General features: G+C 38.2%; 1 protein-coding gene across 5 annotated transcripts in view; it reads left to right on the forward strand.

Annotated features, from left to right (window-relative positions):
• Positions 1-27175, forward strand: part of GIGYF2 (GRB10 interacting GYF protein 2) — a 148760-nt gene that overhangs the window by 25454 nt on the left and 96131 nt on the right. For all 5 annotated transcript variants that reach the window (XM_045078909.1, XM_004773488.3, XM_004773489.3 and 2 more), the window contains 3 exons: positions 3101-3185; positions 14272-14401; positions 15752-15847. In XM_045078909.1, the coding sequence (XP_044934844.1) occupies positions 3145-3185; positions 14272-14401; positions 15752-15847 (267 nt within the window). In that variant the 5' untranslated portion in view covers positions 3101-3144. The remainder of the gene's footprint in view (positions 1-3100; positions 3186-14271; positions 14402-15751; positions 15848-27175) is intronic.

Here is a 27175-nt window from a genome sequence, read left to right on the forward strand (position 1 = left end):
AGGCTTTACCCACTGAGCCATTCAGGCACCCCATTATTTTACATTTTTTTAAAAAAGATTTTACTTATTTATTTGACAGAGATCACAAGTAGGCAGAGAGGCAGGCAGAGAGAGAGCGAGCAGGAAGCAGGCTCCCTGCAGAGCAGAGAGCCCGATGTGAGGCTCGATCCCAGGACACTGGGATCATGACCTGAGCCGAAGGCAGAGGCTTTAACCCACTGAGCCACCCAGGCGCCCCTATTTTACATTTTTTAAAAAGTTCTTTTAAATTTATTTAAGTGTAATAGATTATTATTACATAGTATATATTTTGTGTATATTTCAAAGAGACAATAGAAGTGAAATATATTGGTTAAGGTACTCCTCAAATTTCTGCATATTATGTCTGACTCTTCTAAATAATAAAAAATTTAGGATTATGGAAGTTTCCTTACTCCCCTTTTCCCCCTATTATGTCATGTTATTAAGGGTGTTAATAATGAAATGTTTCTTAGGGGACTGCTCCGTTGTTTTCTTATCAATGTAAAATTCAGTGATTTCTTGCTTCTGAAGTTCTTAAAACCAGTCCAAGTTGTTTAATTTCCCCCTTTAAGTACTTTTGCAGCTGGTGCAGATGGCCACATGTGGGTTGTGCATTGCCCAGTCTCTGCAGCAAACGAGAACAAGCTTTATCTGTGTGTGGGTTTTTTTGGTTCTTTTCCTCAGGTTCTGTAAAGCACTTACAGTCACTTCTCTGATGGTGAAAAGTTATTTCACTAATATCCCATTGCTGTTTGCTTTCTTTTATATACTGCATTTCATTTCAATTTAGAACCATATTATAATCTTTTGGGAGACATTTTAAGCAGTTTAAAATCGGATACTAACAACAATGCAGTTGAAAGGATGCTAGTAAACAGCTATAACTAAGTTTACTACGGGCAGACAGTGACACCTGTGGCACAACTTTCTTTGGGCTGAGAGCAGTGGTAACAGGACACTAATTAAGATGTATTCCAGTTTGGGAGAGGTTAAAATGTGGGATACCATGTATCTTGTGATGTTGTTATTGGTTTGTTTGTTTGTTTGTTTGTTTTAAATAGAATCACCAGTTACTTAAGAGGTGGAGGAGGGCACTAAGTTGATCTCAAGCTTGAGTCTGGTGTGAAGCTTGTGGGGCCATGTAGCAGTTCAGAGTTAAGTTAGAATATGGGTGTCTCCATGGAACCCTCAGAGTTGAACTGGGGCTAGAAAACCTTCCAGAGAAGGGCAGATAAATTATATTTTATTTACTTTTATGTTTATCCCCACCCACTGAGCTTTTTCCCCTTTTCTTTTCTTCCCAGAAGGCAAATAAATTAATAGCTGATTATGGATGTTAATGTACTTTTACTTTGCCTTTTCTTCATTTTTGACCAATTTCTAGTTTATATATATATATATATATTTTTTTTTAATATTTTTATTTATTTATTTATTTGACAGAGATCACAAGTAGGCAGAGAGGAAGGCAGAGAGAGAGGAAGAAGCAGGCTCCTTGCTAGGCAGAGAGTCCAGTGCAGGGCTTGATCCCGGGACTCCGGGATCACAACCTGAACTGAAGGCAGAGGCTTTAACCCACTGAGCCACCCAGGCACCCCTCTAGTTAATATTTTTAAGCTATCTCTATACCTAATATGGGGCTTGAACCCACAATCCTGAGATCAAGAAGAGGGTTGGTCTACTGAATGCTGTACTGAGCCAGCCAGATGCCCTGAGGCATTTTTTCTATTTAATATTTTTTAGATCTGACAAACAGAAATAAAAGGGTGATGTGAATTTATCTTGGAGATATTTACAGTATATATACAATACTTACATTTTTTCATTTTTAAGCTGTAATATTCTTTTTCCATTCTGTCTCCAGCTTTATGGAGATAGAGTTGATATATAGCATTGTATAAGTTTAAAGCATGTAGTGTATTGATTTGATACATTTATATATTGCAGAATGATTACCACTATAGCATAAAGCTAACACCTCATTCCATCACATACTTACTATTTCTTTTTTTGTGGTAAGAACATTTAAGATCTAATCTCTTCACAACTTTCACGTATATAATATGGTCATCACTTTGCTGTACATAAGATCCCTAGAAGTGGGACTTTGTACCCTGTGAACACAAAGCTCCCTATCTTCCCCACCTCTCAGCCTCTGGTGACTCCTACTCTACTACTCTGGTGACTACCTACTCTACTCTTTGTTTCTCTGAGTTTGGTTTTTCTTTAGATTCTGTATATGAATAATATCCTACAGTATTTATCTTTTCTTGTCTGACTGACTTCACTTTAAACTCTGATATTTTATAATGGTTTTTGAAAGGTCACTAATGAAACTTACTAGCAAATTATTTTAACTTGATGGTTCAAGATAATTTTTTGTTTTTTAAGATTTTATTTATTTGACAGAGAAAGAGAGAGCACAAGTAGGCAGAGACAGAGAGAGGGGGAAGCAGGCTCCCCACTGAGCAGAGAGCCCAATGTGGGGCTCCATCCTGGGACCCTGGGATCACCTGAGGTGAAGGCAGAGGCTTTAACCTACTGAGCCACTGAGGCGCCTCTCAAGATAATTTTTTAAAAAGAATCACTAGTGTATAAAATGCTAAGCAGAAAGTGGGGAGAGTTGTGGAAGCTGTGAAATAGGAAGGGGGGATGCTTATTTTAAGAATCTTTAACATACCTCATGGTAATGGGAGAACTGTTGCAAGGGAGTAATATATATTAAAAAGTCAATCTGTTACCTTCATTCACTCCCTATTGCTCAATGGCTAATGAAGAAGGTCCTTAGTTTGGTCCCTGATGTCCTGCCTGGTCTGTTCCCACCTATCTCATTGGGTTCATCTTATACCATGCCCCTTTTCCCCCAGATAAACATAAGAAGATGGTGAATTGAAATGTAAGGGGATTTATGAATTTTACTTTTCCTGTTATACTGTTATAAATAGGGATTAAAAAATATTCTGTTGGCTCTGGTTAAATGGAGCCAGGGAATAAGTAAAACACCTTAGATATAGTTTCTGGGCTGGAATTCTGTATTTTCTCTTGATTAACTGGATGGAGATATTTTTCTCATTAACAGGTTTTTCCACATATAAAAATCTGTTGTAAAGATACCGGAAAATAATGGCAGCGGAAACGCAGACACTGAACTTTGGGCCTGAATGGTGAGTTTTCAAAATCTCATATCCTATCTGATATTGGATGTACAACTAGTACAGTAGTAAAGTATTTGTACAGATATTGGGTGGTTTGTAAATGTGTATGTTTTTGAGACTTTGATTTTTGTGCCTAGTTGAAAACAACTTAGCTTCTCTAGGAATAAATTATGTTTGGTTAGTGTCTGCATTCTGTATTTAAAAAAAGCTTTCTTGGTCTGGCTTTGTAATGATAACAAGATTTTCTTGGTCTGGTTTTGCACTGGTAATGGTTATGTAATGATAATGGACTTCTTGCAATCCTACCACTCTAGCAAATTATTTGCCCTTTTTTTTTGAGCCCTTGTCTAAGTGCATATAAAATTTCACCTATAATCGTAACATTTTTATCTGTATATGTTTTCTGCTACAATGCTGTTTCGTGAGTGCTATTCATAGACTTATTTGAAAACATAGTTTTTATTGAATTATTATTTGAATTGTATTTTATTGATGGTCTAGGCAGTGGTCCAGAATTATACTGGCTATTAATTGTAGCTCATTTAAGGTTGGGATAGCATTTGCCATAATAACAATTAATTGACTTTTGAGTCTCTTACAGATGTGTTTGGACCCTGAATATGGAATTCTCATGGAATTTTGAGATCCATCACATTGTAGTGTGATTTTCCCCCTCTCTTCCTCCTTTCCCCCCAATGTTGGTGATTGAAGATCCTCTCGTCAGTGGCATGAATAGTTGCTTTTTCTATTCAAATCTTGGGCCAGAGGCAGTATATAAAATAGATAAACTGGAATGGTGTCTTAAATATTCTTGATTGTTTAGGTGAAAAATGGTGCAGACTTCTGTAGTAACTCTCTGCTTGAAGACACTTATTAACTTATTTTATGCATTTCTTTTTATATGTAATTCCTAAATTTGTTTGGCCCTTATAGCTAGCATTTGGAAACTGAGGAGAAGTCACTACTTGAAGTTCTAGGAACTGAAGCAGCTTTTCTACTTTGAGAATTATTTTGGAAATGTTGACCTAAGTAATGCTGTACCTGTTTTAGTTCTTAGCTTGTGTTTTAAAAATAGTTTTATTGCCATATCAGTATATGTTTCTGAAGAAATTGGAGATTACAAGTGAGCCAGAGGGAGATCTAATCACCATAATTTTACCATCCATGATATAACTACTGTAAATAGATTAGTTTATCTCTGTGGGTGGTTTTTCTGTATGTTTATTTGTGTATGTGTACATTTATTTTCACAAAAATGGGATCATACTGTACATTCAGCTTTGTAACCTTTTAAAAAAAGAGCCACATCTAAAGTATCTTTTTTTAAATAAATGTTTTCTTGATCTTAAATGGTTGCATTGTATGATGTACCATCATTTACTTAGCCTTCTAGATGTAGCATATATAGGCTGTTTTCAGGTTTTCATTATAAAAATATTTTTGATGAACATTCTTATAGCTAAATCTTAATTCACATCTTATTAGCGTTATAAGGTGGGTTTAAATCTATATAGCTCACTTGTTGAACTGTTTTATGTGTAACTCTTCTGCCTTTGTCTAGAATTTGTAACCGCTTCTCTTTTGTATTTACACACTTTTCTTTGTAAAAACATGATTAAACTTGTCAGCTAATTTAAGGAAGTTGTCTTCTCCCGCCTTTTGAGAAAAAGAGACAACACTAGGAATTCAGCCTAAAGAAAAAACTGCTGGAGATGTTCTAGAGTTAAGTTAGTACACATTTAGCTTGATGCCCTGTATCATTGATTGACAAACTATGGTCTGTGAGACTATAAATACAGTTTTTATGAATAAATTTTATTGGAACATAAAACATACCCATTTGTTTCCGTATTATCTGGCTGCTTTCATACCATAGTGGCAAGGTTGAGTAGTCATAGGAGAGGCCATCTGGCTCTGAATGCTTACATATTTACTCTTTGGCCTTCTACAGAAAAAAGCTATTTGGCCTCTGCCCTAAACCATGAGTTTCCGGAGTCGTTTCAGTGGGTCACTGACCCAGTCTACCAGTAGCACTATACACATTTTTCATTGGTACTCTGAAGTTTTGTTTGATCAGTCCAGGTTTTATACAGAATTTGAACTGAAGTAGCTTTAGTAGAAGTCCCATGCTTAAACAGTAGCTTTACTGAATTTTTACTGTGCAGGCATTATTAGAGCTTAGGGTCCTTCCCTTACTCACCTGGAATGCTTTTAAACTAAGTTCTGGAGGTCTAAATAGGCATACTGCCTTGTTTCTTTTGGGAAAGGGAATACATGAGACCCTTAAGTAACTCAGATAACCCTGAGCTTAGAAGCTGCAGTATGAGTAGAAGCTGCTGCTGTGTTTCCATGCATGTAACATTGCATTCATTGTGGAACCTGAAGTAAGGAGCTGTGTCCGGAACACTTGAGAATCAAAATTTAGAGTGATTGCATTCCATTAGAGTGTCGCTCTGAACCATACAGAAATGAATTCAGTGATGCTTTATTCTGTTCACTAAGATAATTATTTCTATTATGATGTAAAAACAAATATTCAATAAGAAATGGATGAAATGAACAGATTTACTGATCCTTGGGGAAGTAGTAAAGATGGGAGAATGTTGAAAATCGTGGTAGAGACAGACCATGAATGACCATATACATAGACTTTTTAAGGTAAGGATGTGGGGTCATTAGGTCTTAGCTTATCTCTATATTTAGAATAAAAATATGTATTATATAACACTAAAGCAATTTAAAAAGGTGTGATAGATTTAATGAAGGAGTAAATAGTTTCTAGAAATAAAACAATAGTCTTTACTCAAATGTTACTGCCTTAGACCTCTCCTGACCCATCTGTATATAATACCATCTCATTTCCTATCTCTCTACTCTGCTTAATTTTTCCTTTTTCTTTTCTTTTTTTTTTTTAAAGATTATTTATTTATTTATTTGGCAGACAGAGATCACAAGTAGGCAGAGAGGCAGACAGAGAGAGGAAGGGAAGCAGGCTCCTGGCTGAGCAGAGAGCCCGATGCGGGCCTTGATCCCAGGACCCCGGGATCATGACCCGAGCTTAAGGCAGAGGCTTTAACCCACTGAGCCACCCAGGCGCCCTTAATTTTTTCTTAATGGTCTATATCTAAATGGAACGTGGCAACTATTTTACTCACTTATTCTCTTTATGATTTAAATCCCATCCTCCAGTTCCCACTAGACTGTAAGCTCCACAGAGGGCAGGTACTTTGGTCTCAGTTTTTGTACAGTTTGTTCATTGCTGTATCTCCAGTGCCTGCATTATATAGTAGGTGCTCAATAAATATTTGTTCATTGAGTGAATGAGTTGTTGGAAAGTAAAGTTGATTTTTAATGTTTTGCTATTATAAATATGTGTGTGTATATATCTTTGAACAGTTTTGTTGGTACTGCTGATTATTTTGGAGTAATTCCTTGGAAGTGGAATTATTAAAACAAAAATTGCAGTTTTAAGGCTTTGGATGATGTGTGGACAGATTGACCACCAGAAGGGTTGTGTGAATTTAATTCCCATCCCATGCCTGTTTACTTCACCCTTGACAAAACACTAAGTACTACCTTACAAAAAAATGAAAAAAAAATTTTTTTGTTTTAAATCTGGTAGATTTAGGTTTTTTGGATTTTTTAAAAAATTTTTTGTTTGGTTCAGTAACAAAGTAATTCATGCTTATTCTAGAAAACCGTGGAGGAAATGGTAGTACAAAAAGAAAAAGAAAATACATAAGTTGTCCTTAATTCTACCGTCCAAAGAACCATTGTGAATATTTTGGTTTGTATCCTATTTTTTTCCCTGCAAATGTTTATATATATACTTAAAGACATTAAAAAAAAATTCATTATTTACTTGTTTTGGGGGGATTATTTTTATTTTTACATTGAGGATTGTAAATAGATAAATGTAGATGATAAAGGAATCTATCGTAGGGGGAATAAGTGCAGATAGTTACCTGGCTTTATGGGGAAGAAGCCAAGGAATCTCCTGGTTTTCTTCTATCTCATCTCCTTGGTCTTAAGGAAATTTTTTCTAGGTCTTTTCCTTGCAAGAAAGTGAGGCACTTATTTCCCACAAAGCATTTTGTTTATACCTGTTTTAAAATAGTTACATTTTTGTGTTGTGTCTCTGTGTTTACCTTACTCAGAAAAGAACATAAGAAAGGCACTGTATTTCTCAATTTTGGTAAGCCCATTGTTTACCCTTGTGTACTAAACATAGGCACTTAGTAAATATTGGACTCAAGTCTCATGGGGGTGGGGAGAAATGAGGGCAAAGAAGAAAAACCTGTTATTGTTGGGTTACTAAGTATCATGGGCTTGTGGGGAAAATGAGAGAAGTTCTGAAGAATGGGATGCATTAATTATCCCAGTTTTCCAAAAAGAGTGAAAGATATTTGTGCTGTCTGAAGGGATAAGTAATTTTGGTATTATCCAGGGGTGTAATTTATTTATTTATTAATATTTTATTTTTATTTATCTGAGAGAGGTGGGAAAAAGAGGGTGCTCACACATGTGAACAGGGACAGGCAAAGAAGGAGAAGCAGACCACTGCTGCAGGGAGCCTGACATGGGGCTTGATCCCAGGACCCTGGTATCATGACCTAGGTTGAAGGCAGATGCCTAACTGACTGAGTCTCCCAGGCACCCCCAGGGTATATTTTAGAAGAGAATATTAAGATTTGTTTAGAAAATATTTCTCACATGCCTCCTATGTTCTATGTCTTGTGTTAGGTGCTGAGGCAACAAGGTTGAAAGGACATGGTACCTGCCTTTGAATTATGTGGTGTGGAAGCTGACAGTAATTTCACTATAATGTTGACGTGTGAAGGAAGCATAGCGAAGTATAGTATTCATCTGCTTATTTGATGCCTATAGACATCTCATCATTCATACTTTTCTGAAACTGAGCTCATGAGTTTTTCTGTTTTAGATTTATTTAATCTTAAAATACCACAGTATGCCCATTTGCTCAGTCCCAAAGTCTTGGAGTTATTCTGGATATTTCTTTTACTTCTGTATCTCTACATCTAGTCAATTCCAGTGCCATTTCTGTTTCATCTCCAACATATCTCAAATCTGTTCATTTCTCTCCACCTGCATTGCTGTCACCCTATTATAAGTCACCGCCATCTCTGACATAAACAATCACAGGAGTGGCCTGATGTTTTCTGGCTTTCATTCTTCTCATTGTTCAGCAGCCAGAGCAATCTTAAGATATAAATTGGGTCAGGTTTTCTCCAAAATCCTTCAATAGCTTTATGTCTATTTGCATGACTTTTTATTGGCTTTTTCTTCCACTAGCCAGTTAGTTTCATGAAGGCTGAGCTGGTACTTGTGTCTAGCACAGGTATTGAGGATTTTGAGCTCTCTTCCCTGTACCATTCTCTTTTCCAACTCCTCATCCTCCTCATTCTGACTTGACTCTTCCTTTTCCTTCTTGCACTTAACCTCTCTGTTCCCCCAGCAGTCTTCCCTCCCTACAAGTGAAAATGGCTTGAAAAAATAAAATTTTCCTGATAGCAGAAAAGGCATGTGTAAAGACAAGGGGGCAGGAAACAGCAAGTTTAAGAGAGGAATTCTGAGACACTGTCTTTACTATACTGTGAAGTGTGGGAGAGATGAGCTTGGAGGCATCCTTTCTATGTTAAGAAACTCGATTTTATTTGATTGTTGCATGCCAATGAAGAGTTGTTAATCAGGGAACATTTTATTTGGGTTTGCATTTTAGATGTATTTGTAGTAGTGTGGAGGTTGAACAATGACTAGTTATATCACTTAGGATGCTGTTGTAGCAGTCCAGGTAAGAAAGAAAAGTGTGGATAGTAAGATAGATAGGATGGCTTGAGAGATTTAGGATCTAAAACTGGTAGGATGTGGTAATTGGATATGGGACATGGTAGAAGGTGAGGAGTAAAGGATGACTCCCAGACTCTTAATCCAGTGGTTGAGTAGATGGTGATGTCCTTACCTACCTTAAGGTGATGAAGGGGTTTGGGATGAGTAAGCTGATGAGTAAGGTTTGGGTGATGTTAAAGCAAAAGCTGAGAGGCTCATATGGAAGACTTAAAAGCTCTAGGGAAGAGGTCAAAGCTGGAGTTGAGAATCAGGAGCTTACCCAGAAATATTTTTTGACTCCTATACTTTCACACATCTACATGGATACTCCAGATTGCCTTCATAAACTGAAGTTTGGATTTGGAACAATAATAAGTGAAGTTTTGGGGGTGTCCTGGATTTTAGAAGGTCTTCTAATGCTACCCATCAGTTACTACTGCCTCTATTAGAACTGGGCCTTTTGTGTTAAACAGATCTCAGTATGACCAGAAAGAAGAAGGTGACTGATGGGAAATTGTCCCTTGGATTTGTGTGAGGTTATTGATGAACTTCACTGGAGCAGTGGAGTTGTAGGGGAGAAGCCAGATTATGCCATTGTTTTTTTGTTTCTTTTTTGCTCTGGGTTTTGAAGTGACCACAAGTATGGATGTGGAGATGTTTCTGAAATGAAGAGGAATGATGAGCAATAGTGCATAGCTAGAGGGGATGCTGCATTAAAGGGGTTTTAAACAACTCAGTGTCAGAAGAGAGGTTAAAGATCATTGGTGGGTTTTTAGGGAGGGATGTTACCCAGGTGTGTTTTTAGCTTTTACAAATATCTGTAGGTGAAGAGGGACTTGGAACAGGATTTGCTGATTATTGAGTAGAGCACAGATCTCCTCATTGAAGCTACTATCTTAGTTCGAATTACTCTCAGTTTGCCTTAGTTCGTTCTCTTCACAGTCCTGGAGGAATCTCTTGAGAATGCACTCTGGTTATGTTACTCTTAGATCTGGGGCTTATAAGAAATACTCAGTCCTTGACATTGGACATTCAGTCCTTGGGCAGTGGGCGTAGGGTCCATTGGAAGGGACCAGGGTGATAAGTGGATTTGAAACCTTGTGAGGAGCAGATGAAGAAATTAATGTTGAGCCAGGAGAAGGAAAGTCTCTAAAGAGACATTGTGTCTATTTGCCAGTACGGGAATGTTTTTCACTTGAAAGATTGTCTAAGATGTGCCCTCTAGTGGTTGGAAGGAGTGGCAAGCATACTGGTTTAGTATAAGAAAGTTACTTTAACATAGTTTCTTTTTTTAAAAAAAAGATTTTATTTATTTATTTTAGAGAGTATGAGTGTATGTGTGTGGGGGGGGGCGCAAAGAGAGAGGGAGAAGGAGGATTTCAGGCCAGCTCCCTGCTGAGCATGGAGCCTGCTGTGAGGGGCCTGTGGTGAACCCGAGTTCATGACCTGAGCCGAAATCAAGAGTTGGATGCTCAATCGACTGAGCCACTCAGGCGCCCCTAAAATAATTTATAATAAAATATGTATGTTTTAGGGGAGGTGAATCATGAGAGACTATGGACTCTGAAAAACAATCTGAGGGGTTTGAAGTGGTGGGGGGGTGGGAGGTTGGGGTACCAGGTGGCGGGTATTATAGAGGGCACGGATTGCATGGAGCACTGGGTGTGGTGAAAAAATAATTAATACTGTTATGCTGAAAATAAATTAATTAAAAAAATAAAAAATAAAAAAATGTATGTTTTAAAATTAATGTTTGGCAAAGTAAACCTTGCCTATTTGATTGATTGATTTTTTTTTAAGGTTTTATTTATTTGAGAGATAGCACAGGCAGAGGGAGAAACAGGTTTCCCACTGAGCTAGGAGCCCGATATTATGACTAAAGCTGAAGGCAGATGCTTAACCAACTGAGCCACTCCCAAACCTTGCCTATTTTATAGATTTTTTTTTTAAAGATTTTATTTATTAATTTGACAGAGAGAAATCACAAGTAGACAGAGAGGCAGCCAGAGAGAGAGAGAGAGGGAAGCAGGCCCCCCGCTGAACAGAGAGCCCAATGCAGGACTCGATCCCAGGACCCTGAGATCATGATGTGAGCCGAAGGCAGCGGCTTAACCCACTGAGCCACCCAGGTGCCCAACCTTGCCTATTTTAAATAAAGTTTGGGAGTTTTGATCTTTTTAGTCATGAAAACCTAGGTTTGAGACTTTGTTTTGTTGGCTGAGTGTGGGCAAGTTGTTTAACCCTCATCTGTTCCTGGAGTTGTGAAGCTGAAATGAAATGATGTGAAGTAATTCCTATGTAAAATTCCCAGCTTCAGTTCTCAGCGGATATTAATTCCACTTTTTCAGGAAAAAGCCCAGCTATACATGAATTTGGTGGAGAGCAGTTTGTGGAGGGCCCTCTAGCAGTGGTTCTTCATGTTTCATGTTGTTTTCTTCCCTGGTTGTTCCAACCTGTCTTACAGGAGTTGGACTAAATGACCGCTATGTCCAATATTTGGAAAGAAAACAAAAGACCAGCCTAGTAGCAATAAGCACTCCTAGCACCCAGTTTGCATTTTTAATATGCATTAAGGAGAATCAGGCTCCCAGGAGAAATGGTTGATTCTAGGCCTGAGGCAAGAAATACAAGCTATGCCTAGAATATAGAACATATTGACATAACAGAAAAAAAGCTGTTAAAGACTGTTGGGGTGTGTCAGAAGGATTTAGGAGCATGCCTGAAGAGTCTCCTGCTGGTCAACAATGAGACAGTTTGAGGGGCACCTGGCAGGCTCAGTCAGTGGAGCATGTGGCTCTTGATCTCAGGGTCATGAGTTTAAGCCCCTCATTAGGTACGTAGCCTACTTGAAAGATGAGAATTTGAATACTGTTAGTAATTGCAGTGAAATAACTTAATTAAAATTATTTGTTATCATTATCATTGGAAGATGCTAGGGAATTAAGTCCCTATTTTGAAAACTAATTAGAAGAATCAAGACTTTTTTCTTTCCTGTATGAACTATACTATTCGGTAACAATACTAAATAAGTAAGAGAGAAATTTCTCCTTATAGAAATACTCCAGCTAATAAAGAAGGAATAATGGAATAAAATCACTTCGTAACCTTAGTGAATAAACTTAGGCACCTTGGCATTGGTCTTCAGGGACTGCTAGACTCAAAAAACAAACCAGGCAGTAAGTGCTTCCAAATGGCATAACATACCACTATATGGAAGTAGTCTTTCCAGATCAGATCAGGTCTTTACATCCAGTCACCAATGTACATGAAATGCAGAGAACAGAGAAACATGTTAAGGTGTATCACAGAGATAAAAATCAGCAAAATCCTGACTAGAAAAAATTCTTTTGGAGAGGACATTCCAGAGTATTTACTGATGACAAAACTTCCCTTCAAAAATTTCCCCCAGGGGCGCCTGGGTGGCTCAGTCGAGTTAAGCATCTGCTTTCAGGTCAGGTCATGATCCCCGGGGCCTAGGATCAAGTCCTGCATGGGGCTCCCTGCTCAGCAGGAGGCCTGCTTCTTCCCCATCCACACTCCCCCTGCTGTGTTTCCCTCAAATAAATAAAATCTTTAAAAAATAAAGTCCCCCCAAAATCTTGGAAAGTTTTCTTCAGAATTTTTTTTGAAAGCATATGAATTCCTTGAAAACAGTATCAGAGGAGGGTTAGATGGAGTGGTAGAAGGAGCAGGGTTGGCCATGGGTTATTGATATGGGGGCTGGGTGAATCTATGTAGGAGTTCGTTATGTAATTCTTGATGTTCTTATGTATGTTCAAAATCGTCCATAAATAAAATGTTAAGAAAAGATAAGTAGAAAGAGAAGATAGAAACATTGAAAAAAGACCCTAGCAATCTTGAGTGTACTAATACATCCCCCCTTTTCTCCGTATTGTACATATAAACACTTTTTTATATTTATGCACATATAATTTTTTTTACTAATATACAAGTAATGTTCTGCTTTCCTTCATATTTTTTAAAAATGTGTGGATCATTCCCTTTTTTGAGTATGTGAATAAAGCTGAACAATTTGGGGAATATATTTTAATGCTTCAATTGAATTTTCCTTTAGGCTAAACTACTGAAGTAAAAGTACCTTGGTCCCCTTTACCCTTGATACTTAACTACTTTATAGAACTTCAGGCAGCCCTCAGATAAGGAGCTCCTGCTGGTAGTGGTTTTGCTACTTGCTGTTTGACACAGTGCTGCAGTGAGGTTTTATTATGGCCATTTTTTGCTGAGTTTCACCCACCTTTTTTTTTTTTTCCCTCTCTAAATAAAAGCATCTTATAAAAATGCTCCTTCTTTCCCGGTTCCATTCCTCTTGGGGTATATTTTTATTTTTTCCTAGAAGTAAATACGGCTTAAAATTTTTTTTCTTGTATTAACGCTTCAGTGCATTTTCACATTCAACATACTGATCATTGCTTCCAGTAAAAATGAATTGTGAAATACTATAGGGATATAAAAGTATAAAATTGTAACAAACATTTCTGTATAGCATGAATGAGAAAATAAATCATGCAGGTATAATTAAAACAGCCTTTATATTTTCCTTTCCTTTGCAAATAGAACCTTATCCTGAATTTTGTATTTGTCAATTCATGTTTGTTTTTATACTTACTATATTTTATATGTATTCTTAAACAGTATAAATTTATTTTCAGGTTTGCTTGTATATCTTTGTTGTAAGCTTCTGTGTTTTGCTTTTTCTTTTGTATAGCATACGTTCTTATTTAGCAGATACTAATGTTTTAAACATTAGTAGATCATTCTTTGAAGTGGTGGTTCCACTGTAATCCCACAAATACTGCTTGATAATTTCCATTGTTTTACATCCTTACCAACAACTGGTATTCCAGATTTATTAATTGGTATTGTCAGATTCATTAATTCTTACTAATCTAATAGGTATAAGGTGATATTTCACTTCTGTTTTAATTCTGTTCCTTTTATGATTTGAAATAGTTACCTCTTCACTGCCAGACTTCTCAGGGACATGCCATGATAACCTTTTAAGTAAGGAGTTACCGCATGGTCGTCTGGTTATTTCTCAATGAACTGTTCTCTTAATGTGCTATGACAGCAGGTTGTATTAAAGCTAAAATCTTGGATACCTTGAGAAAATGGGATTTCTTTCTGCTCTTTTAAAGAACTAAAATGAACACTTTTGTAGTATATAAAAATAGAAGTTCTTAGTGCCAGAATATTTGACATTTTATTTTTTATGTCTCTCCTATTCTAGGCTCCGGGCTCTGTCCAGTGGTGGGAGTATCACGTCCCCTCCTCTTTCTCCAGCTTTGCCGAAGTATAAGTTAGCAGACTATCGTTATGGTCGAGAAGAAATGTTAGCACTTTTCCTTAAAGATAACAAGGTAAGAGAAAAGTAGAGTTCAGAATTATGAATGAGGTTTTAGGGTATGTACAGTGATACACTGATAGATGAAGTACCCATAGTTTTTCTGGTTTTGTTTCCCTGCTTTGAAACCTGCAGTCATTGACAGAGAATCTTCTAAGTGTAAGGAGCTCAGTATTTTTTAGAGAAGATCTAAGATTTTGTTACAGGAGTAGAAAACTTCATGGAAACAGGGAATATTCAGCACTTAATACTTTGTTTAATTTCCTTTTAATGCCTCCTTCATGTCCATTTCTATCCCAGTTTAATGGCTGCACCTCTCTTAGTTGCACCTCTTACTCTTCATTTAGAAGTTAGGAGTAAGAAGAGGAGCATTCTCTTCTTTCCCTTTTTGTATTAAATATAGACCGTTTTCAGTTGAGAGATGTCTTAAAATATATCATGTTTGTGTCACTTATAACGGATCAAAACTCAAACAGTGTAAAGTACTTACTGTCTGACTAGTGAGAGCTAATATTTTCTATTTTTTAAATATACTTCGTTTTTACTTTTACTAATGGTTTGCGGAATCTCAACTTTTTTTTTTTTTAAAGATTTTATTTATTTATTTGACAGAGAGAGATCACAAGCAGGCAGAGAGGCAGGCAGAGAGAGAGAGAGAGAGAGAGGAGGAAGCAGGCTCCCTGCTGAGCAGAGAGCCAGATGCGGGACTCGATCCCAGGACCCTGAGATCATGACCTGAGCCGAAGGCAGCGGCTTAACCCACTGAGCCACCGAGGCGCCCTCAACTTTTTTTTTTTTTTTTAAGATTTTATTTATTTATTCGACAAACAGATCTACTTGTGATCAAGTAGGCAGAGAGGCAGGCAGAGAGAGAGGGGGAAGGAGGCTCCCCATTGAGCAGGGAGCCTGATGCAGGGCTCGATCCCAGGACCCTGGGATCATGACCTGAGCTGAAGGCAGAGACTTGAACCCACTGAGCCACTCAGGCACCCCCGGAATCTCAAATTTTAATGATGGTTGCTAAGGACAGATGGAATTGTTGATGAAACTCTCATTAGTACCTTGTGGCCTTGAGTTAAACGTAAGGATTTTTATTCCTCTACTCTGTACTCTGGAATACCAGAGTTAGTGCTGTATATCATATCTGAAAGTGGTGGTCTGATGAGAGGAAGAGGAAGGTGACTGGGGTTTTTAATATTTGACCCTCTCAGAATATGTAAGTACTACTGAAGGTAATTGTGGTTGAAGAAGCTTTACTCCATATTTATTATAATCACCAAGATGCAGACAAAAGGGTATATTTTCTTATAATTTTTGTAGTTGGAGGGATAGCATTAATTTCATGGTCCTGTGTTTGGTCATACAGATACCTTCAGACCTACTGGATAAAGAATTTCTGCCTATCCTACAGGAGGAGCCCCTGCCTCCGTTGGCTCTTGTACCCTTTACAGAAGAAGAACAGGTTTGTGCTTACCTTTGAGCCTTAGGTCAAACCCTTGTTCCTTTCCACTGAGTCATGAGAATCGGAAGTTACTACTTATGCCTTCAGGCCTTCCATCCCCACAGATCTGTTTTCTTCTTTCTGCTCACTTGAAGTGTGGATGCCTCTTACAGTTGGCGAGATTCTGCTTTAGTCCTGAAGCTTTTTGAGTGTTACATAGAGCAAGGAAATGTTTCTAGATCCTTAAGGACAATGGGAATCATCCATTATAATTTATTTGAGTAGAGAGGTATTTTTTGGGAAGTAGGGCCTTCTTTTCAGAATAATAATAGTTTTTCAGAAATAATTGGTAACCTGAATTCTTACCAATGCCTTCTTTTTTTTTTTTTTTTTTTTTTAAGATTTTATTTATTTACTTGACAAAGAACATAAGCAGGGGGGAGTGGCAGGCAGATGAAGAGGGAGAAAGGAGCCCAATGTGGGGCTCGATCCCAGGACCCTGGACCATGACCTGAACCAAAGGCAGTTGCTTAACCCACTAAGCCACCCAGGTGCCCCCATTCTTCTTCTTTTTTTTTTAATTGAATTAATTAACATGATGTATTACTAGTTTAAGAGGTAGAGTTCAGTAATTCAGTAGTCGTCTACTGCTCATTACATCATATGCCCTCCTTAATGTCTGTCCATCACCCAGTTACCCCATCTCTCCACCACTCTCCCCTCTAGCAGTCCTAGTTTTGTTTCTTAAATTCCACACATGGGATCATATGATAATCATCTTTCTTTGATTAACTTATTTTGCTTTGCACAAATCCACTCTAGTTCCATCCATGTTGTTGCAAATGCAAAATTTCTTTCTCTTTCTTTCTTTTTTTTTTTTTGGTAGCTGAGTACTATTCCATTTTATATATATACTGCATTTTCTACCCATCCATCTGTTGATGGACAGCTGGGCTCTCTTTCCATACTTTGTCTGCTGTGGACTTTGCTGCTGTAAACATTGGGGTGCAGCTACCCCTTTGGATCAGTATATTTGTATCTTTTAAGAAAATACCCAGTAGTGCAATTGCTGGGTCATGGGGTAGCTCTATTTTCAACTTTTTGAGGAATCTCCATGCTGTTTTCCAGAGTGGTTGCACCAGCTTATACTCCCACCAACAGTGTAAGAGGGTTCCCTTTTCTCCACATCCTCACCAATATTTGTTGTGTCTCCTAACTTGTTAATTTTAGCCATTCGGATCAGTGTAAGGTGATATCTAATCATGGTGTTGATTTGTATTTCCCTGATGCCGAGTGATGTTGAGGTTTTTTTCATGTTTCTGTTGGCCATTGGTTGTCTTCCTTTTTAAAAAAAAAAAAAAAAAAGGTATTTATTTATTTATGTGACAGAGAGAGACATACACACACACACACAGTGAGAGGGAACATAGGCAGGGGGAGTGGGAGAGGGAGAAGCAGGCTTCCCTCTGAGCAGGGAGCCCAGGACCCTGGGATCATGACCTGAGCTACCCTGGCGCCCCATTGGTTGTCGTCTTCAGAGAAATGTCTGTTCATGTCTTCTGGCCATTTCTTTTTTTTTAAATTTTATTTATTTATTTGACAGAGAGATCACAAGTAGGCAGAGAGAGATGGGGAAGCAGACTTCCTGCTGAGCAGAGAGCCAGATGTGGGGCTTGATCCCAGGACCCTGAGATCATGACCTGAGCCGAAGGCAGAGACTTAACCCACTGAGCCATGCAGGCACCCCTTCTGCCCATTTCTTGATTGGATTATTCATTCTTTGGGTGTTGAGTTTGATAAGTTCTTTGTACACTTTGGATACTAGGCCTTTTCTGATCCAACATTTGCAAATATCTCCTCCCACGCCGTTGGTTGTCTTTTGGTTTTGTCAGCTGTTTTCTTTGCTGTGCAAAAGATGTTTATCTTGACAAAGTTCCAATAGTACATTTCTGCCTTTGTTTCCCTTGCCTTTGGAGATGTGTCTAGCAAGAAGTTGTTGCAGCCAAGGTGAAGAGGTTACTAGCTATGTTCTCCTCTAGGATTTTGATGGATTCCTGTCTCACATTTAGGTCTTTTATCCATTTTGAGTCTATTTTTGTGTATGGTGTAAGGAAATGGTCCAGTTTCATTCTTATGCATGTGGCTGTTTAATTTTCCCAACACCATTTGGTGAAGAGACTGCCTTTTTTCCATTGGATATGCTTTTCCTGCTTTGTGGAGGATTAGTTGACCATGGAGTTGAGGGTCCTTTCTGGGTTCTGTCTTCTGTTCCATTCATTGACCTTTGTGTCTCTGTGTGTCTGTTTTTGTGCCAGTACTGTACAGTCTTTTTTTTTTTTTTTTAAAGATTTTTATTTATTTATTTGACAGAGAGAGATCACAAGTAGGCAGAGAGGCAGGCAGAGAGAAGGAGGTAGCAGGCTCCCCGCTGAGCAGAGAGCCCGTTGCGGGACTCGATCCCAGGGCCCTGAGATCATGACCTGAGCTGAAGGCAGCGGCTTAACCCACTGAGCCACCCAGGCGCCCCTGTACAGTCTTGATTACAGCTTTGTTCATAATAGAGCTTGAAGTCCGAAATTGTGATGCTGCCAGTTTTTGTTTTCTTTTTCAATATTTCTTTGGGTATTTGGGGTCTTTTCTGGTCCATACAAATTTTAGGATTATTTGTCCCAGTTCTGTGAAAAAAGTTGATCGTGTTTTAATATGGCTTGCATTAAATGTGTAGATTGCTCTAGGTGGCATAGACATTTTCACAATATTTATTCCTCCAGTCCATGAGTATGGAATGTTTTTCCATTTCTTTATGTCTTCCCCAGTTTCTACATGAGCATTCTGTAGTTCTCTGAACACAGATCCATTGCCTCTTTTGTTAGTTTTATACCTAGGTATCTCATGGTTTTGGATGCAATTGTAAATAAGATTGGCTCTTTAATTCCTCTTTCTTCTGTTAACTCATTGTTAGTATATAGAAATGCATGTGATTTTTGCTCATTGATTTTATATCCTGTCACTTTACTGAATTCCTGTATGAGTTCTAGCAGTTTTGGTGTGGAAATTTTGGGTTTTCCACAGAGTATCCCGTCTTCTGCGAAGAGTGAGAGTTTGATTTCTTCTTTCCCAATTCAGATGCCTTTTATTTCTTTTTGTTGTCTGATTGCTGAGGCTAGGACTTCTAGTACTGTGTTGAACAACGGTCATGATAGTGGACATCCCTGCCATGTTCCTGACCTTAAGGGCAAAGCTCTGAGTTTTTCCCCATTGAGAATGATACTCACTTTTCATATATGGTGGGCTTTTCATATATGGCTTTTATGATATTGAGGTAAGTTCCCTGTCTTTGCACTGTGAGCTGTTTCCATCAAAAAAGGGTTCTGTTCTTTGTCAGATGCTTTTTCTGCATTTATTGAGATGATCTTAGCGTTCTTGTCCTTTCTTTTAGTAGTGTAGTATATCACATTGATTTGCAGGTATTGAACTACCCTTGCAGCCCAGGAATAAATCCCACTTGGTTGTGCTTAGAAATGCATTCTACCACTAAGGGAAAAAAATATAGATCTTCAGCTCGAAATGTACTCTTCTGTCACCAATTTTTGTTTATGATATTGTGAGAAAGTTAGATTTTGGCTGAAAAGTAGGTTTTGTGTTGTCTTTATGTGTCTATGTCTTATGTCTTATGTCTATATGTGCTATTTCCAAAGATAAATACGAGTTTCTGATTTCAAGAAATTTGTTATTTATTTATTTATTTTTAAAGAGTTAATTTATTTATTTGACAGACTGAGATCACAAGTAGGGAGAGGCAGGCAGAGAGAGAGGGGGGGAAGCAGACTCCCCGCCAAGCAGAGAGCCCGATGCTGGGCTCTATCCCAGGATCCTGGGATCATGACCTGAGCCAATGGCAGAGGCTTTAACCCACTGAGCCCCCCAGGCACCTCTGATTTCAAGAAATTTTAAAGTAATTGTAGTAAAATGGAAAAAATAAGAACTTTGTTGGAATGTTTGAATGCCACTTTCTTGATTCATTTATATTTTATAGATTTACTTATTTTAAAGAGAGAACGTAAGTGCACGAGAGTAGGGAGGGGTAGAGGGAGAGGGAGAGAATCCCAAGCAGACTCCACAGAGTGTGGAGCCTCACGTGGGGCTTGATCCTGTGAAGGTGAGATTATGACCTGAGCTGAAACCAAGAGTCCGATGCTCAACTAACTGACCACTCTGGTGCCTATGGAATGCTACTTTAATAGGAGAATCATCATTACTTTTGTTTTTGTTTTTGTTTTTGAAGATTTTATTTATTTATTTGTCAGAGAGAGAGAAAGAGCAAGTGAGCAGAAGTGGGGAGAGCAGCAGGCAGAGGGAGAAGCGTTCTCGCTGCTGAGCTGGAAGCCCAATGTGGGACTCAGTCCCAGGACCCTGGGATTATGACCTGAGCCAAAGGCATCCCTTGTTTTTGTTCTTTATTTTGTATTTTATTATTATTATTCTTTTTTAAGATTTTATTTATTTATTTGACAGAGATCACAAGTCAGCGAGGCAGGGAGAGAGAAAGGGAAGCAGGCTCCTTGCTGAGCAGAGAACTCAATGTGGGGCTTGATCCCAGGACTCTGGGAACATGACCTGAGCCGAAAGCAGAGGCTTTAACCCACTGAGCCACCCAGGCGCCCCTGTTTTTGTTTTTTAAAGCAGTTTTTTTGAGACATAATTCATGTCATAATATTCACTCTTTCAAAGTATACAGTTTGGCCAGTTGTATAACCGTCATAACTGTCTAATTCCAGAACATTTGCCAATTTCCTTTTCAAATAGGTTTGATGTATGGCAATAGTTTGGTTTAATTTTTCTTTTTCTTTTTTTTAAGATTTTATTTATTTATTTGACAGACGGAGATCACAAGCAGGTAGAGAGAGGAGGAAGCAGCTCCCTGCTGAGCAGAGAGCCTGATGTGGGGCTTGATCCCAGGACCCTGGGATCATGACTTGAGCCGAAGGCAGGGGCTTTAACCCACTGAGCCACCCAGGCGCCCCTGGTTTAATTTTTCTTAAAAATATTTTTACTATGAAGTCTTTCAAACAGACAAGTATTTAGAATATTATTATAAATCCCAGTATATTTATAATTGAGATATGTGAATCTTAAAATTATTACACATTTGTGAGTTTTTTTAAGAAATAAGACTTCTCATATTGTGGGTGTACCCCTCCCTTCTTTCCTTCCCAGAGATTACTTTGAATTGGATTATTTTTCTCATTTGTGTTTGAATATATTCATTATATGTTTATGTATCCATATGCCATTAAAGTTTCATTTTATAGGGTTATAAAATTTTTTTTTAAGATTGTATTTTATTTGAGAGAGGGAGATAGCACAAGAGACCATACGCAAGGGGAGCAGCAGAGGCAGAGGGAGAAGCAGACTCCCCACCGAGCAAGGAGCCCCATGTGGGACTTGATCCTAGGACCCTGGGGTTATGACCTGAGCTGAAGGCAGGCACCCAACCTACTGAGCCACTCAGGTGCCTGGGTTTTAAAATTTTTAAAAAAGATTTTATTTTATCATTGTTATTTTTTAAAGACTTTATTTTTAAAGATTTTATTTACTTATGACAGAGAGATAGCGAGAGAGGGAACCCAAGCACAGGGAAGCTGGAGAGGGAGAAATAGGCTTCCTGCTGAGCAGGGAGCCTGATAGAGGGCTCGATTCTAGGACCTGGGATCATGACCTGAGCTGAAAGTAGACGTTTAACGACTGAACCGTCCAGGAGCCCCTAAAGATTTTTTTTTGAGTAATCTCTACATCCAGTGTGGGACTCAAACCTATAGCCCTGGGATCAAGAGTCACATGCTCTATTGGCTGAGTCAGCCATGTGCCCCTAAATATTTTATTTTTAAGTAACTGTGCACCCAACATGAGGCTTGAATCTATAAGCCTGAGATGGAAAGTTATTCACTCTACCTACTGAGCCAGCCAGGTGTCCTTGTAGGGTTATGGATTTTATATTGAAGATGGCATACTGTAGTTTTTATTCTGCAGCTTGTTTTTTTTTTTCAGTAATGATTTTTATTTTTATTTTATTTTTTTAAAGATTTATTTATTTGTCAGGGAGAGAGAGAGCGAGTATGCACGTGCACGAGCAAGGGGAGCAGCAGGCAGAGGGAGAAGCAGTTTCCCTGCTGAGCAAGGAGCCCGATATGGGACTCTATCCCAGGACCCAGGCATCATGACCTGACCCAGAGGCAGAAGCTCAACTGAGTGAGCCACACAGATGTCCATCAATAATGATTTTTAGATTTATCTATTTTGATACACATAGCTTTATTTTGTTCATCCCTACTGTACAGTATTTCATACGTGAGAAAATCCCTAGATTTTCTACTCTCCTCTGGTTATATATTTAGGTTGCTTGAAATTTTGCTCTTGCCAATTACACTGCAATAATCATTCTTAGACCTGTGTTTTGAAATTGAATTTGTTGTGTTTGGTTCTTTGTGTTTTTTAAGATTTTATTTAGAGTATGTGTGACTGTGGGGAGGGATAGAGGAAGAGGGAGAGAGAATTTTGAGCAGACCCCACACTGACATGGGGCTTGATCCCACATCCTGAGATCACAACCTGAGCTAAAACCAAGTAACAGAGGCTCAACCAACTGAGCCACCCAGGCACCCCAGTTCTTGGTGTTTTTTTAACTGCACAGATACAGATAATGTAATGTGGGGTTTTTTTTTTTTAAATTTTATTTATTTATTTGAGAGAGAGACAGTGAGAGAGAGGATGAGAGGAGAGAAGGTCAGAGGGAGAGGCAGACTCCCCGTGGAGCTGGGAACCTGATGTGGGACTCCATCCCAGGACTGTGGGATCATGACCTGAGCCAAAGGCAGTCACTCAACCAACTGAGTCACCCAGACACCCTGTAGCGTGGGTATTGCTATGTTTATTTCTATAGTGATTTAAGCCATTTTGCACGTTTACCAGCCACATATGAGAGGTCTCATTTTTTTTCTTTTTTACAGATTTTATTTATTTATTTGGCAGAGACACAGTGAGTGGGGGAACACAAGCTGAGGAAGTGGGAGAGGAAGAAGCAGGCTTCCTGCTGAGCAGGGAGCCCTATACGGGGCTCAATCCCAGGATCCTGGGATCGTGACCTCAGCCAAAGGCATCCGCTTAATAACTGAGCCACCCAGGTGCAGGAGGTCTCATTTTTATGCAGCCTTCCAGCTCTTGGTTTTTAAAGTTTGGCTGAAACAGTGGTTGTGGTAATTGTTTTTTATATTTCACTAGTCACTAGCAGCTTGAGCACCTTTTCATATCCTTATTGCCATTATGGTTTTTGATTTGCCAATGTTCTTTGTCCATTGTTTTATTGGATTGTTTGACTTTCATGTTGATTTTATAATTTCTTTATATTTCCCTTAACATCAATAAAAATCTTACTGTTATTTTTAATGAAAGGTACTCAGGGGCACCTCGCTTGCGCAGGGTACTGGGATTGAGCTCTGCATTGGGCTCCATGCTTAGTGTGGAGTCTGCTTGAGATTCATTCTCCCTCTCTCTCTGCCCCTCCCACTCATACTCTCTGTCTCTCAAATAAATTTTTTTTTTTTAAAGACTTTAGTAACTGACAGCACAAACAGGCACAGTGGCAGGCAGAAGCAGACTTCCCACTGAGCAGAGAGCTGGACATGGGGCTTGATCCTAAGGTCCTAGGATCATGACCAGAGCCGAAGGCAGATGCTTAACCAACTGACCCACCCAGTCGACCCTCAAATAAATAAATCTTTATTTTATTTTAGAAATCTTTATATTTTATATAATTATATAAATTTTTTAAATAAAGATTTATTTATAAAATAAAAGTAATTGTAGGAAATACAGAAAGGTATAAAGGAGAAAATCTTACCCATAAACTCACCATGTAGGGAAAATTACTTGTTAACGTTTAGTATGTTTTATTGTAGTCTGATTTTCTTGTGTATCTCTAGTTGTGAAAATATAGTAATATAGACTGAGTCCAATAGCATATTGAAAGGATTATACACTGTGACCAACTGAAATTTATCCCCAGAATGCAAAGGTGGTAGAACATGAAATCATTGTAATAAACCACTTAATAGAATGAAGGAAAAACCACTTGATCATCTCAGTTGATACAGAAAAATTATTTGAAAAATTCATCACCTTTCTTGATAAAACTTAGAGTGAACTGAGACCTCAGGGACTTGAGTGTACTGAGAACTGAGGGACCTTTATCTGTAGGATTAAGGGCATTTATGAAAAACCCACAGCTAATATCATTCTTAGTTGTGGAGGACTGAAAGCTTTTCCCCTAAAATTGGGAACAAGAAAAGGTTACCTGCCTTTACTGATTCCCAGCATTGTGTTGGAAGTTCTAGGCAGAGCAGTTAGGCAAGAAAAAGACATAAAGGTATCCAAACAGGAAAAGAAATAGAAGTTATTTATATTTTTTGGGTGACATGACCCTACATTTAGAAAATCCAAAACATAAAATCCTACACATAAAAAACTGTTAGCACTGATAGATGAATTTAGCACAGTTGTAGGGTACAGACAGCATCAACACTCCAAAATCAGTTGTATTTTTATATGCTAAAAATAACAATCCTCAAAGGGAATTAAGACAGTTTCATTTACAATATAATAAAAAATAATAAATTACATAGTAATAAATTTAACCAAAGAGATGCAAGACTTTTTTTTTTTTTTAAGATTTTATTTAATTTTTTGACAGAGAGAGGGAGATCACAAGTAGAGAGTCAGGCAGAGAGAGGAGGGAAGCAGGCTTCCTGCTCAGCAGAGAGCCTGATGTGGGGCTCAATCCCAGGACCCTGAGATCATGACCTGAGCCAAAGGCAGGGACTTAACCCACTGAGCCATCCAGGCACCCCCATCATATATTTTTGCAAGGAAATATTAAATATGTCTTCCCCCTTTTAAACCATTTTTAAGTATTTTTTTTAAAAAGATTTTTATTTATTTATTTGACAGATCACAAGTAGGCAGAGAGGCAGGCAGGGAGAGAAGGGAAAGTAGGCTCCCTGGGGAGCAGAGAACCCGACTCGGGGCTCAATTACAGGACCGAGCTGAAGGCAGAGGCCCAACCCACTGAGCCACCCAGGCGCCCCTATTTTCCCCCTTTTATACACTTGATAATGTACATTAAGCATTGTTCTGCACTTCCAACATTGAATAATTTTATTGAAAAAATTCTCTGCAAATTTGGCAAAATGTTCTTTTTTTTTTTTAAGATTTTATTTATTATTTATTTGACAGAGAGAGACCACAAGTAGGCAGAGAGGCAGGCAGAGAGAGGAGGAAGCAGGCTCCCCGCTGAGCAGAGAGCCCGATGCGGGACTCGATCCCAGGACCCTGAGATCATGACCCCGAGCCGAAGGCAGCGGTGTAACCCACTGAGCCACCCAGGCGCCCCCAAAATGTTCTTCTATTGTTTTAGTTTGCATTTCTTTCCCCAGTGTAGTGATGTTTTTCAGATATTTGCATTTGTATTTTTTTGTTCTTGTCTTTGTTGATTTTTCTCTGGATAGTAGTCTTTTTCTAGTCTCTGTATGCATTTATGTAAGCTAACCCTAATCCTAGGCTGTTTCCTAATTTTTTAAATTGAACTTAATGCCTTAGTATACCAATTGTTATCTTTCGTGATTGTCTTGCAACTTTTTAAGGTATTTATGTATATTTTTAATAATTTCTCTTTAGTTTCCTTTTAATTATTTCCTAGACTTCTTAGAGATTAAATGGGCCAGGAAAGCTTTTTAATATAGTAGGGAGGACTTGCTTTTAGTTACCAAAACATGATAGAAATTTTAATCAGTAGAATGAGTAATTGATTCATCCAGAAACATCCTGTAACACTTCTAAGAAATTAGAATTAGTAAGTGCCAAATTTTTTGTAGAATCAGAGATTATTCAGCAGAGTGCTGCTGGGAACTCTTCTTTGAACAATTTGAAGGAGTCAAGTTAGGTTTGCCCTAATACCTACACAACTAAAGTAACTTTGGAATGACTAGGGAGGTAAATCTTCATTCTGCTTTTATAATGGGAAGGTTTATTTCAAAGTGCTAATAAGGTCTGGATAGATACTGTGATTATGGTAGTTACAGAAGATCATAAGGTCCATTTTTGGACTCATTAAAAATGTATCATTTTGAACTTCCTGACACTTGGTGTTCTTTGTTTATAAAATATGCTGGAATAAGGGCACCTGGGTGGTTCAGTTGAGTAAGCTACACCCAATTGGAGGCTCGAACTCACAACCCTGAGATCAGGAGTCATGTGCTGTTTTGTCTGAGCCAGCCAAGCACCCTGGAAAAAAGTTTTCTTAAAATAAAATTGATGCTTGGGCGCGTGGGTGGCTCAGTGGGTTAAGCCGCTGCCTTCGGCTCAGGTCATGATCTCAGGGTCCTGGGATCGAGTCCCGCATCGGGCTCTTTGCTCAGCAGGGAGCCTGCTTCCCTCTCTCTCTCTCTGCCTGCCTCTCCATCTACTTGTGATTTCTCTGTCAAATAAATAAATAAAATCTTTAAAAAAAAAAAAAACAAAAAAAAATTGATGCTTAAACATCTCGTCACTGTTTTGGTTTGGCATTTGCCTTGAATATATTTCTCAGTTTGAGAAGCATGACATAACTGCTACCTTATTTAGATTGTTGTATTTTATTTATTTGACATCAAAGAAAGTTACTTATTTTTGGATAGATGATACATGTGTATATATATATATATATATATATATATATAAAAAATTCAAAAAGCACATATAGTGAAAAGCAGTTGTGTGAATCACCCTGATTCTACCTACCTACTGTTCCTCAGGAGTAGCCACTGTTTCAATTTTTTTGTGTTTCCTCCCAGAGATAGTTAATAATTCTGTAATTACTTATATATTTATTCCTATACATGCATAAACATAAATGACAGTATGCTGTGCACATAGTTCTACACTTCACTGTTTTCACCTAAACATGTATTGAGGAGATGATAGCAAATACTTGTTCAGCTTTTAATGTGTCAGACACTGTTGTAAGCACTTGTCACATCATATGTTAATTGCTGGCACCAACCCATTAAGTAGATGTAAATATTTTTCCTATTCACTTTATCTAGATGAGGAAAATAAGCACAGAGAAGTGGAGTAAAGGAACCACAATTCAGTTTCAGACAATCTGGTCTTTCTGTGCTCCTTACTACTGCTATGCTTTATAACTTTATGCATTTGGTTGACCATATGAAATTGCAGTTTTTGTGGATAAGAATGGTTGAATATTAGGAATATTGGTGAGTTCAACCCAGTAAATAGAGTTGCCTCATTTTTTAAACA

The sequence above is a fragment of the Mustela putorius genome, unplaced genomic scaffold (assembly GCF_011764305.1).
Source record: "Mustela putorius furo isolate JIRA1106 unplaced genomic scaffold, ASM1176430v1.1 tig00000275_pilon_pilon_pilon, whole genome shotgun sequence".
Taxonomy (NCBI): domain Eukaryota; kingdom Metazoa; phylum Chordata; class Mammalia; order Carnivora; family Mustelidae; genus Mustela; species Mustela putorius.